The 15,000-nt window shown below is 44.5% G+C and overlaps 1 protein-coding gene across 1 annotated transcript in view; it reads right to left on the bottom strand.

Moving 5' to 3' along the window:
• LOC139551373 (receptor-type tyrosine-protein phosphatase mu-like) overlaps positions 1-15,000 on the bottom strand; it is a 565,336-nt gene that overhangs the window by 453,403 nt on the left and 96,933 nt on the right. The window contains exon 2 of the mRNA XM_071362858.1: positions 7,717-7,839. Coding sequence (XP_071218959.1) covers positions 7,717-7,839 — 123 coding nt within the window. The remainder of the gene's footprint in view (positions 1-7,716; positions 7,840-15,000) is intronic.

Consider the following 15,000-nt stretch of genomic DNA (forward strand, 5'->3'; position numbering starts at 1 on the left):
GTCCGTCCACGTCATTGTCCGTCCACATCATTGTCCTCCAACATCATTGTCCGTCCACATCATTGTCCTCCCACGTCATTGTCCTCCCACGTCATTGTCCGTCCACGTCATTGTCCGTCCACGTCATTGTCCGTCCACATCATTGTCCGTCCACATCAGTGTCCTCCCACATCATTGTCCTCCCACGTCATTGTCCTCCCACGTCATTGTTCGTCCACATCATTGTCCGTCCACATCATTGTCCTCCCACATCATAATCCGTCCACATCATTGTCCGTCCACATCATTGTCCTCCCACATCATTGTCCTCCCACATCATTGTCCTCCCACGTCATTGTCCTCCTACATCATTGTCCTCCCACATCATTGTCCTCCCACATCATTGTCCTCCCACGTCATTGTCCTCCCACATCATTGTCCGTCCACATCATTGTCCTCCCACGTCATTGTCCTCCCACATCATTGTCCTCCCACATCATTGTCCTCCCACGTCATTGTCCTCCCACGTCATTGTCCTCCCACATCATTGTCCTCCCACATCATTGTCCTCCCACATCATTGTCCTCCCACGTCATTGTCCTCCCACATCATTGTCCGTCCACATCATTGTCCTCCCACGTCATTGTCCTCCCACATCATTGTCCGTCCACGTCATTGTCCGCCCACGTCATTGTCCTCCCACATCATTGTCCGTCCACATCATTGTCCTCCCACGTCATTGTCCGTCCACGTCATTGTCCGTCCACATCATTGTCCGTCCACATCATTGTCCGTCCACATCATTGTCCTCCCACGTCATTGTCCGTCCACGTCATTGTCCGTCCACATCATTGTCCTCCCACATCATTGTCCTCCCACATCATTGTCCTCCCACATCATTGTCCTCCCACATCATTGTCCTCCCACATCATTGTCCGTCCACGTCATTGTCCGTCCACATCATTGTCCTCCAACATCATTGTCCGTCCACATCATTGTCCTCCCACGTCATTGTCCTCCCACGTCATTGTCCGTCCACGTCATTGTCCGTCCACGTCATTGTCCGTCCACATCATTGTCCGTCCACATCAGTGTCCTCCCACATCATTGTCCTCCCACGTCATTGTCCTCCCACGTCATTGTTCGTCCACATCATTGTCCGTCCACATCATTGTCCTCCCACATCATAATCCGTCCACATCATTGTCCGCCCACATCATTGTCCGTCCACATCATTGTCCTCCCACATCATTGTCCTCCCACGTCATTGTCCTCCCACGTCATTGTCCTCCCACGTCATTGTCCTCCCACATCATTGTCCTCCCACGTCATTGTCCGTCCACGTCATTGTCCGTCCACATCATTGTCCGTCCACATCAGTGTCCTCCCACATCATTGTCCTCCCACGTCATTGTCCTCCCACGTCACTGTCCGTCCACGTCATTGTCCGTCCACATCATTGTCTGTCCACATCATTGTCCTCCCACATCATTGTCCGTCCACATCATTGTCCGCCCACATCATTGTCCGTCCACATCATTGTCCTCCCACATCATTGTCCTCCCACATCATTGTCCGTCCACATCATTGTCCTCCCACATCATTGTCCTCCCACGTCATTGTCCGTCCACGTCATTGTCCGTCCACATCATTGTCCGTCCACATCAGTGTCCTCCCACATCATTGTCCTCCCACGTCATTGTCCTCCCACGTCACTGTCCGTCCACGTCATTGTCCGTCCACATCATTGTCCGTCCACATCATTGTCCTCCCACATCATTGTCCGTCCACATCATTGTCCGCCCACATCATTGTCCGTCCACATCATTGTCCTCCCACATCATTGTCCTCCCACATCATTGTCCGTCCACATCATTGTCCGTCCACATCATTGTCCTCCCACGTCATTGTCCTCCCACATCACTGTCCGTCCACATCATTGTCCTCCCACATTATGTCCGTCCACATCATTGTCCTCCCACATCATTGTCCTCCCACATCATTGTCCTCCCACGTCATTGTCCTCCCACGTCATTGTCCGTCCACGTCATTGTCCGTCCACGTCATTGTCCTCCCACGTCATTGTCCTCCCACATCATTGTCCTCCCACATCATTGTCCTCCCACATCATTGTCCGTCCACATCATTGTCCGTCCACATCATTGTCCTCCCACGTCATTGTCCTCCCACGTCATTGTCCTCCCACGTCATTGTCCGTCCACGTCATTGTCCGTCCACATCATTGTCCGTCCACATCATTGTCCGTCCACATCATTGTCCGTCCACATCATTGTCCTCCCACATCATTGTCCGTCCACATCATTGTCCGTCCACATCATTGTCCGTCCACATCATTGTCCTCCCACATCATTGTCCTCCCACATCATTGTCCGTCCACATCATTGTCCTCCCACGTCATTGTCCTCCCACGTCATTGTCCTCCCACGTCATTGTCCGTCCACGTCATTGTCCGTCCACATCATTGTCCGTCCACATCATTGTCCGTCCACATCATTGTCCTCCCACGTCATTGTCCGTCCACGTCATTGTCCGTCCACATCATTGTCCTCCCACATCATTGTCCTCCCACGTCATTGTCCTCCCACGTCATTGTCCTCCCACATCATTGTCCTCCCACATCATTGTCCTCCCACATCATTGTCCTCCCACGTCATTGTCCTCCCACTTCATTGTCCTCCCACGTCATTGTCCTCCCACGTCATTGTCCGTCCACGTCATTGTCCGTCCACATCATTGTCCGTCCACATCATTGTCCTCCCACATCATTGTCCGTCCACATCATTGTCCGTCCACATCATTGTCCTCCCACATCATTGTCCGTCCACATCATTGTCCTCCCACGTCATTGTCCTCCCACATCATTGTCCGTCCACATCATTGTCCGTCCACATCATTGTCCTCCCACATCATTGTCCGTCCACATCATTGTCCGTCCACATCATTGTCCTCCCACATCATTGTCCGTCCACATCATTGTCCGCCCACGTCATTGTCCTCCCACGTCATTGTCCTCCCACATCATTGTCCGTCCACATCATTGTTCTCCCACGTCATTGTCCTCCCACATCATTGTCCGTCCACATCATTGTCCGTCCACATCATTGTCCGTCCACATCATTGTCCGTCCACATCATTGTCCGCCACATCATCAAAACAATGTCCAATATCGCTGTATTTCAACGTGCATATTAGTCAAACACTTCAACAATCGGAAATATTGTCTGTATTCACAAGATATTTGTCTTTCATTAGCTATCCACCATATATTTGTCTGAAATGTTTTATGATGAGTAATTAGGTAGTTGACGTTGGTGTCTGTATTTTCTCTGGCTACTCCCGTGCGATTTCTGACTGTAGCTATGATGGTAGCAGTAATGTAAAACTGATTTATAGCTAAAATATGCAATTTTTTTGAACAAAACATAGATTTATTGTGTAACATGTTATAGGACTGTCATCTGAGGTAGTTTTTTCTAGGTTATTTAGGTTGGTTCTAGGTTAGTTAGGTTGGCTTGTACATGCTACCTGCAGCCTACTTGTGCTGTGAAAAATGTCTGTCTGTCTTTTTTTATTTGGTGGTGACCTAACATAAATATATGTGGTGTTTTCTCTGTAAAACATTTAAAAAATCGGACATGTTGGCTGGATTGACAAGATGTTTATCTTTCAAATGCTGTATTGGACTTGTTAATGTGTGAAAGTTAAATATTTCAAATATTTTTTTTTTTGAATTTGCCGCTCTGCCTTTTCAATGATATGTGGGAGGAGTGCCGCTAGCGGCACCCGTGGCCTAAACAGTTCTTAACTGACTTACCTAGTTAAATAAAGGTTAAATTTAAACAAAAACTAAAAATATATATATAATGTTCCTTTATCATAATATATACATTATAAGTAAAATGATATACAGTGTTTCTTTCTATGTGGTATATGGAGTATTTGAGGTATATGGGATATCTGAGGATTATGGGATATCTGTGGTATATGGGGTAGTTGAGGAATATGGGGTATTTGTGGTATATGGGGTATTAGTGGTATATGGAGTATTTGAGGTATATGGGATATCTGAGGATTATGGGATATCTGTGGTATATGGGGTAGTTGAGGAATATGGGGTATTTGTGGTATATGGGGTATTAGTGGTATATGGGGTATTAGTGGTATATGGAGTATTTGAGGTATATGGGATATCTGAGGATTATGGGATATCTGTGGTATATGGGGTAGTTGAGGAATATGGGGTATTTGTGGTATATGGGGTATTAGTGGTATATGGAGTATTTGAGGTATATGGGATATCTGAGGATTATGGGATATATGTGGTATATGGGGTAGTTGAGGAATATGGGGTATTTGTGGTATATGGGGTATTAGTGGTATATGGAGTATTTGAGGTATATGGGATATCTGAGGATTATGGGATATCTGTGGTATATGGGGTAGTTGAGGAATATGGGGTATCTGTGGTATATGGAGTATCTGATGTATATGGAGTATCTGATGTATATGGGGTATTTGAGGTGTATGGGGTATTTGAGGTATATGGGGTATCTGAGGTATATGGGGTATTTGAGGTATATGGGGTATCTGAGGTATATGGAGTATCTGATGTATATGGAGTATCTGATGTATATGGGGTATTTGAGGTGTATGGGGTATTTGAGGTATATGGGGTATCTGAGGTATATGGGGTATTAGTGGTATATGGGGTATCTGAGGTGTATGGGGTATCTGAGGTATATGGGGTATTTGAGGTATATGGGGTATCTGAGGTGTATGGGGTATCTGAGGTATATGGGGTATTAGTGGTATATGGGGTATCTGAGGTGTATGGGGTATTTGAGGTATATGGGGTATCTGAGGTATATGGAGTATCTGATGTATATGGGGTATTTGAGGTGTATGGGGTATTTGAGGTATATGGGGTATCTGAGGTATATGGGGTATTAGTGGTATATGGGGTATCTGAGGTATATGGGGTATTAGTGGTATATGGGGTATCTGAGGTGTATGGGGTATCTGAGGTATATGGGGTATTTGAGGTATATGGGGTATCTGAGGTGTATGGGGTATCTGAGGTATATGGGGTATTAGTGGTATATGGGGTATCTGAGGTGTATGGGGTATCTGATGTATATGGAGTATCTGATGTATATGCAGTATCTGAGGTATATGGGGTATCTGATGTATATGGAGTATCTGAGGTATATGGGGTATTAGTGGTATATGGGGTATCTGAGGTGTATGGGGTATCTGATGTATATGGGGTATTTGAGGTATATGGGGTATTTGAGGTATATGGAGTATCTGAGGTATATGGGGTATTAGAGGTATATGGAGTATCTGAGGTATATGGAGTATCTGATGTATATGGAGTATCTGAGGTATATGGGGTATTTGTGGTATATGGAGTATCTGATGTATATGGGGTATTTGATGTATATGGGGTATTTGAGGTATATGGGGTATTAGTGGTATATGGGGTATTAGTGGTATATGGGGTATTAGTGGTATATGGGGTATTAGTGGTATATGGGGTATTAGTGGTATATGGGGTATTAGTGGTATATGGGGTATTAGTGGTATATGGGGTATTAGTGGTATATGGAGTATTTGAGGTATATGGGGTATTTGATGTATATGGGGTATTAGTGGTATATGGAGTATCTGATGTATATGGGGTATTAGTGGTATATGGGGTATTTGAGGTATATGGGGTATTTGATGTATATGGGGTATTAGTGGTATATGGGGTATTTGAGGTATATGGAGTATCTGAGGTATATGGGGTATTAGAGGTATATGGAGTATCTGAGGTATATGGGGTATTTGATGTATATGGGGTATTAGTGGTATATGGAGTATCTGATGTATATGGGGTATTTGATGTATATGGGGTATTAGTGGTATATGGAGTATCTGATGTATATGGGGTATTAGTGGTATATGGGGTATTTGAGGTATATGGAGTATTTGAGGTATATGGGGTATTTGATGTATATGGGGTATTAGTGGTATATGGAGTATCTGATGTATATGGGGTATTAGTGGTATATGGGGTATTTGAGGTATATGGGGTATTTGATGTATATGGGGTATTAGTGGTATATGGGGTATTTGAGGTATATGGAGTATCTGAGGTATATGGGGTATTAGAGGTATATGGAGTATCTGAGGTATATGGGGTATTTGATGTATATGGGGTATTAGTGGTATATGGAGTATCTGATGTATATGGGGTATTAGTGGTATATGGGGTATTTGAGGTATATGGGGTATTTGATGTATATGGGGTATTAGTGGTATATGGGGTATTTGAGGTATATGGAGTATCTGAGGTATATGGGGTATTTGAGGTATATGGAGTATCTGAGGTATATGGGGTATTAGAGGTATATGGAGTATCTGAGGTATATGGGGTATTTGAGGTATATGGGATATTTGAGGTATATGGGGTATTTGATGTATATGGGGTATTAGTGGTATATGGGGTATTTGAGGTGTATGGAGTATCTGAGGTATATGGAGTATTTGAGGTATATGGGGTATTTGATGTATATGGGGTATTAGTGGTATATGGGGTATTTGAGGTGTATGGAGTATCTGAGGTATATGGAGTATTTGAGGTATATGGAGTATCTGAGGTATATGGGGTATTTGAGGTATATGGGATATTTGAGGTATATGGGATATTTGAGGTACTGTATATGGAGTATCTGAGGTATATGGGATATTTGTGGTATATGGGGTATCTGAGGTATATGGAGTATCTGAGGTATATGGGATATTTGTGGTATATGGGATATTTGAGGTACTGTATATGGAGTATCTGAGGTATATGGGATATTTGTGGTATATGGGGTATCTGAGGTATATGGAGTATCTGAGGTATATGGGATATTTGTGGTATATGGGATATTTGTGGTATATGGGGTATCTGAGGTATATGGAGTATCTGAGGTATATGGGATATTTGTGGTATATGGGATATTTGAGGTACTGTATATGGAGTATCTGAGGTATATGGGATATTTGAGGTACTGTATATGGAGTATCTGAGGTATATGGGATATTTGTGGTATATGGGGTATTTTCTCTTATTGAACTGTACGGACCAATGACCAATGTAGCTGTTTGTAAATGGCCGTGATATTGCAGAGATATAGAGTGTCTCATTTAAAAGGTCCTACCCAACTAGTCTGAATGTGTAACCATGGTGACAGCATTTCCACTTCCTACCCCACTAGTCTGAATGTGGAACCATGGTGACAGCATTTCCACTTCCTACCCCACTAGTCTGAATGTGTAACCATGATGACAGCAATTCCACTTCCTATCCCACTAGTCTGAATGTGTAACCATGGTGACAGCTGGTGTGTATAAGGTCCTTTCTTGTTGGTCCAAAATGTTTGTTTGAGATTCATGATATACTGTGGAACATCCTATCAGTCCGATGGAGTTCAATTTGTGTGTTTTGGATTGGGTTTTGGATTGTGTTTTGGATTGTGTTTTGAATTGTGTTTTGGATTGTGTTTTGAATTGTGTTTTGGATTGTGTTTTGGATTGTGTTTTGGATTATGTTTTGAATTGTGTTTTGGATTAGGTTTTGGGTTTGTAAACAACCCTCATTTCCATCAGTGTCAGCTAGTTGTCTTACCTTTGAGCATATAAACAAACAACGTGTTTTTACTGTATGGTAGTAAGACCAGTTCTTACCCGTTGGCATCCAGGGGTCTGCTGTGGGCTTCGCTCTGGTGTTGGCCTGTTCCCAATCTAGATCGTCCTCTCTCCCCTGGCTGTACCCGCAGGCTGCAAACGGCTTGTCAAAGTCACAATCACCTGTTACAAAAGACAGAAGAGAATCATTCACAATTGATATTGTTCCTTCTAACTTCACACTGGTAATGAATGAACACATATTCTACATTCATAACATTCTTCCTTAGCTTGAACTCTTTTTCCCCCCCTCCTCAAAAAGCATTGGTATTCATAATGCAATATGACCGGCCGATGCTGAGATGCTGAGATGGTGAGATGCTGAGATGGTGAGATGGTGAGATGGTGAGATGCTGAGATGGTGAGATAATGAGATAATGAGATAATGAGATGGTGAGATGGTGAGATGCTGAGATGGTGAGATGGTGAGATGCTGAGATGGTGAGATGCTGAGATGGTGAGATGCTGAGATGGTGAGATGGTGAGATGCTGAGATGGTGAGATGCTGAGATGCTGAGATGGTGAGATGGTGAGATGGTGAGACGGTGAGACGGTGAGACGCTGAGATGGTGAGATGCTGAGATGGTGAGATGGTGAGATGGTGAGATGCTGAGATGGTGAGATGGTGAGATGGTGAGATGGTGAGATGGTGAGATGCTGAGACGGTGAGACGCTGAGATGGTGAGATGCTGAGATGCTGAGATGGTGAGACGGTGAGATGCTGAGATGGTGAGATGCTGAGATGGTGAGATGGTGAGATGGTGAGATGGTGAGACGGTGAGACGGTGAGACGGTGAGACGGTGAGACGGTGAGACGGTGAGACGGTGAGACGCTGAGACGGTGAGACGCTGAGACGGTGAGACGGTGAGACGCTGAGATGGTGAGACGCTGAGATGGTGAGATGCTGAGATGGTGAGATGGTGAGATGCTGAGATGGTGAGATGCTGAGATGCTGAGATGCTGAGATGGTGAGATGCTGAGATGGTGAGATGGTGAGATGGTGAGATGCTGAGATGGTGAGATGGTGAGATGCTGAGATGGTGAGATGCTGAGATGGTGAGATGGTGAGACGGTGAGATGGTGAGATGCTGAGATGGTGAGATGGTGAGATGGTGAGATGCTGAGATGGTGAGATGCTGAGATGCTGAGATGCTGAGATGGTGAGATGCTGAGATGGTGAGATGGTGAGATGGTGAGATGCTGAGATGGTGAGATGGTGAGATGCTGAGATGCTGAGATGGTGAGATGCTGAGATGGTGAGATGGTGAGATGGTGAGATGCTGAGATGGTGAGATGGTGAGACGGTGAGATGCTGAGATGCTGAGATGGTGAGATGCTGAGATGCTGAGATGGTGAGATGGTGAGATGGTGAGATGGTGAGACGGTGAGATGCTGAGATGCTGAGATGGTGAGATGGGTTTAAAGTGAGACAAAGTAAAGGATTACAGCAGCCGTCGAGGCACAACACACATTACCGTCGTTAGCCATCAATTTCACTCTGTGTGTGTGTCTGTGTGTGTATGTGTGTGTGTGTGTGTGTGTGTGTCTGTGTGTCTGTGCGTGTTTGTGTGTGTGTGTGTGTGTGTGTGTGTGTGTGTGTGTGTGTGTGTGTGTGTGTGTCTGTGTGTGTGTGTGTGTCTGTGTGTGTGTGTCTGTGTGTGTGTGTGTGTGTGTGTGTGTGTGTGTGTGTGTGTGTGTGTGTGTGTGTGTGTGTGTGTGTGTGTGTGTGTGTGTGTGTGTGTGTGTGTGTGTGTGTGTGTGTGTGTGTGTGTGTGTGTGTGTCTGTGTGTCTGTGCGTGTTTGTGTGTGTGTGTGTGTGTGTGTGTGTGTGTGTGTGTGTGTGTGTGTGTGTGTGTGTGTGTGTGTGTGTGTGTGTGTGTCTGTGTGTCTGTGTGTCTGTGTGTATGCGCGTGTTTGTGTGTGTGTGTGTGTGTGTGTGTGTGTGTGTGTGTGTGTGTGTGTGTGTGTGTGTGTGTGTGTGTGTGTGTGTGTGTGTGTGTGTGTGTGTGTGTGTGTGTGTGTGTGTGTGTGTGTGTGTGTGTGTGTGTGTGTGTGTGTGTTTGTGTGTGTGTGTGTGTGTGTGTGTGTGTGTGTGTGTGTGTGTGTGTGTGTGTGTGTGTGTGTGTGTGTGTGTGTGCACAACCCACATTATCGTCATTAGCCAACACGGCAGTCCAATTTCATGTCAGGCGTAGGCTATACGGTACCCTATTCCCTGTGGCCCTGGTCAACCCTACAACTGCTGAGGCAGTCATTTGGTCTGCTCATTCATTTAAATGTTTTATTACTCTGCCATTTCAAAGCTATGCCCCCCTCCATCCTTGACTTTGACTAAATCAGTCTATATAACACACTGTCGTTGTTAGAATCACTATCACAAACACAACTGGAGTTATAAACCACTTTTAGGGGGGACAGTTTTGCCCCTCCTTCTCCCGACAGTACAGATGTAGGATCTTAATTTGAGCCAGTTTGCTACAGCAGGAAAATTATCCTGCAACAACAGGAAATGTGAATTATTATGTGGATGATAATTAATGGACATTTTTGTTAGGGGTTTATACATTTTTCGTAAGGTAAAAATTAAGTCTGACATTTCAAAGTGGAAATTACAAACTTCAGAAGCCTTTTTTAAACCTCAAATAGACTACACTTTAAAAATGTCCTGCAACAGGGTGAACAAATGAAGATCCTACATCTATTGGGCCTGCTCCCCTCCTTCTCCCGATAGTTGAAGGTGCCGTGTGCCCCGTTATTCACCCTGATAATTGCCTGGAAACTACACTGAAACTAATTTCACACATTTAACAACAGATTACATAAATTAAGTACAGTATGAGGTTGATAAATGGGGAGAATTTGTGAGTTGATGAGAGAGGGGAAGCGGACAATGCTTTGGATCAGACGGCTGTGAGGAGGCTCCCGCCGCTGGTCTGTTGCTGCGTTCTACGACATGCTTTGTATCAGACGGCTGTGAGGAGGCTCCTGCCGCTCGTCTGTTGCTGCGTTCTACAACATGCTTTGGCTTGACTGCTATTTGGTATTTTTTGTTATTTTATTAGGATCCCCATTAGCTGTTGCAAAAGCAGCAGCTACTCTTCCTGGTGTCACAGAACATGAAACATAATAATAGACAAGAACAGCCCAAGGACAGAACTAAATTAATAAAAATATATTTTTTAAAGCAGACATCAATACCAATACATACACAAACTATCTGGGTCCAATAGGGGAGAGGAGTTGTGCCGTGAGGTGTTGCTTTATCTGTTTTCTGAAACCAGGTTTGCTGTTTATTTGAGCAACATGAGATAGAACGGAGTTCCATGCAATAATGGCTCTGTATAATACTGTACGCTTTCTTGAATTTGTTCTGGATTTGGGGACTGTGAAAAGACCCCTGGTGGCATGTCTGGTGGGGACGAGTCTGTGTGTCAGAGCTGTGTGTAAGTTGACTATGCAAACAATTTTGAATTTTAAATACATTCATGTTTCTTATAAAAACAAGAAGTGGTCAAATAGAGGAGAGGCGCAGTCAATCTCTCCTCAACTCTGAGCCAAGAGAGACTGGCATAGTATTTATATCAGCCCTCTGATTACAATGAAGAGCAAGACGTGCCGCTCTGTTCTGGGGCCAGTTGCAGCTTAACTAGGTCCTTCTTTGCAACACTTGACCATATGACTGGACAATAATCAATAATCAAGATAAGATAAAACTAGAGCCTGCAGGACTTGCTTTTTATTTTATTTTTTAAGTTGAGCATCTGTTGTCAACGCACACGATGTTGTTCAAGCAGACACCGTGCCTAGGAGATACTTCATCATGAGTCTGGCACAATAGGCTACATGACAGACGTATAAGGACCAAAGGCAGCAGAAAAGATTCAACGCCAGCTGCTGCTGCGGGAGCTAAATTGCACACAGTTTCCCGGGGAGGAGACAGTGCCAGGTGGCCAGATGCACAAAGAACAGAACCCGAGACACCTGTGTCACCTGCAAGCGACTTGTTTGTGGGATGTGTTGCAAATAAGTGAAAGTGACAAAGATTTGTGTCGACTGTTAGGACAAGGAATAACAGCTAAATGAAATCCAACTCATGCCATTGTGTGAAGACGCAGACCATGTATGCATGACAATAACTGTCTTGCTGACAGTGTGTCTTGGTGGTTGGGGTCTTGGTTGTTGAGGATCTTGGTGGTTGAGGATCTTGGTGGTTGGGGTCTTGGTGGTTGGGATCTTGGTGGTTGGGGTCTTGGTGGTTGGGGTCTTGGTGGTTGAGGATCTTGGTGGTTGAGGATCTTTGTAGTTGGGGTCTTGGTTGTTGAGGATCTTGGTGGTTGGGGTCTTGGTTGTTGAGGATCTTGGTGGTTGAGGATCTTGGTGGTTGAGGATCTTGGTGGTTGGGGTCTTGGTGGTTGGGGTCTTGGTGGTTGGGATCTTGGTGGTTGAGGATCTTGGTGGTTGAGGATCTTGGTGGTTGGGGTCTTGGTGGTTGAGGATCTTGGTGGTTGGGGTCTTGGTGGTTGGGGTCTTGGTGGTTGAGGATCTTGGTGGTTGAGGATCTTGGTGGTTGAGGATCTTTGTAGTTGGGGTCTTGGTTGTTGAGGATCTTGGTGGTTGAGGATCTTGGTGGTTGAGGATCTTTGTAGCTGGGGTCTTGGTTGTTGAGGATCTTGGTGGTTGAGGATCTTGGTGGTTGAGGATCTTGGTGGTTGGGGTCTTGGTGGTTGGGTCCCAAAAAATTGTCAAAGACTCCAGCCACCCTAGTCATAGACTGTTCTGCTACCGCACGGCAAGCGGTACCGGAGCGTCCAAGAGGCTTCTAAACAGCTTCTACCCCCAAGCCATAAGACTCCTGAACATCTAATCAAATGGCTACCTAGACTAATTACACCCCCCGCCCCACCTCTTCTATGCTTCTGCCACTCACTGTTATTATCTATGCATAGTCACTTTAATAACTCAACCTACATGTACATATTATCTCAATTACCTAGACTAAGCGGTGCCCCCGCACATTGACTCTGTAACCCTTGTATATAGCCTCGCTATTGTTATCTTACTGCTGCTCTATAATGTTTTATTTTTTTTAGGTATTTTCTTAAAACTGCCTTGTTGGTTACGGGCTTGTAAGTCAGCATGTGATAAATACAATTTGATTTGATTTGATCTAGCACACATTGATTTATCTTTATCTAGTCTCCTCCCACCTATTCAACACAATGTGAAGGCTCCTCCCACCTATTCAACACAATGTAAAGTCTCCTCCCACCTATTCAACACAATGTGAAGGCTCCTCCCACCTATTCAACACAATGTGAAGGCTCCTCCCACCTATTCAACACAATGTGAAGGCTCCTCCCACCTATTCAACACAATGTAAAGTCTCCTCCCACCTATTCAACACAATGTAAAGTCTCCTCCCACCTATTCAACACAATGTGAAGGCTCCTCCCACCTATTCAACACAATGTGAAGGCTCCTCCCACCTATTCAACACAATGTGAAGGCTCCTCCCACCTATTCAACACAATGTAAAGTCTCCTCCCACCTATTCAACACAATGTAAAGGCTCCTTCCACCTATTCAACACAATGTGAAGGCTCCTCCCACCTATTCAACACAATGTGAAGGCTCCTCCCACCTATTCAACACAATGTAAAGTCTCCTCCCACCTATTCAACACAATGTGAAGGCTCCTCCCACCTATTCAACACAATGTAAAGTCTCCTCCCACCTATTCAACACAATGTAAAGTCTCCTCCCACCTATTCTACACAATGTAAAGGCTCCTCCCACCTATTCAACACAATGTAAAGTCTCCTCCCACCTATTCAACACAATGTAAAGGCTCCTCCCACCTATTCAACACAATGTAAAGTCTCCTCCTAACTATTCAACACAATATAAAAACTCCTCCCACCTGTTCAACACAATGTAAAGTCTCCTCCCACCTATTCAACACAATGTAAAGTCTCCTCCCACCTATTCAACACAATATAAAGTCTCCTCCCACCTATTCAACACAATATAAAAACTCCTCCCACCTGTTCAACACAATGTGAAGGCTCCTCCCACCTATTCAACACAATGTAAAGTCTCCTCCCACCTATTCAACACAATATAAAAACTCCTCCCACCTATTCAACACAATGTGAAGGCTCCTCCCACCTATTCAACACAATGTAAAGGCTCCTCCCACCTATTCAACACAATGTAAAGTCTCCTCCCACCTATTCAACACAATGTAAAGTCTCCTCCTACCTATTCAACACAATGTAAAGTCTCCTCCCACCTATTCAACACAATGTAAAGTCTCCTCCTACTTATTCAACACAATGTAAAGTCTCCTCCCACCTATTCAACACAATGTGAAGGCTCCTCCCACCTATTCAACACAATGTAAAGTCTCCTCCCACCTATTCAACACAATGTAAAGTCTCCTCCCACCTATTCAACACAATGTAAAGTCTCCTCCCACCTATTCAACACAATGTAAAGTCTCCTCCTACCTATTCAACACAATGTAAAGTCTCCTCCCACCTATTCAACACAATGTGAAGGCTCCTCCCACCTATTCAACACAATGTGAAGGCTCCTCCCACCTATTCAACACAATGTAAAGGCTCCTCCCACCTATTCAACACAATGTAAAGTCTCCTCCCACCTATTCAACACAATATAAAGGCTCCTCCCACCTATTCAACACAATGTAAAGTCTCCTCCTACCTATTCAACACAATGTAAAGTCTCCTCCTACCTATTCAACACAATGTAAAGTCTCCTCCCACCTATTCAACACAATGTAAAGTCTCCTCCCACCTATTCAACACAATGTAAAGTCTCCTCCTACCTATTCAACACAATGTAAAGTCTCCTCCCACCTATTCAACACAATGTGAAGGCTCCTCCCACCTATTCAACACAATGTGAAGGCTCCTCCCACCTATTCAACACAATGTAAAGGCTCCTCCCACCTATTCAACACAATGTAAAGTCTCCTCCCACCTATTCAACACAATATAAAGGCTCCTCCCACCTATTCAACACAATGTAAAGTCTCCTCCTACCTATTCAACACAATGTAAAGTCTCCTCCTACCTATTCAACACAATGTAAAGTCTCCTCCCACCTATTCAACACAATGTAAAGTCTCCTCCTACCTATTCAACACAATGTAAAGGCGTGGCTCCTCCCACCTATTCAACACAATGTAAAGGATTGGCTCCTCCCACCTATTCAACACAATGTGAAGGCTCCTCCCACCTATTCAACACAATGTAAAG

Source organism: Salvelinus alpinus, chromosome 23 (assembly GCF_045679555.1).
Source record: "Salvelinus alpinus chromosome 23, SLU_Salpinus.1, whole genome shotgun sequence".
NCBI classification, from domain to species: domain Eukaryota; kingdom Metazoa; phylum Chordata; class Actinopteri; order Salmoniformes; family Salmonidae; genus Salvelinus; species Salvelinus alpinus.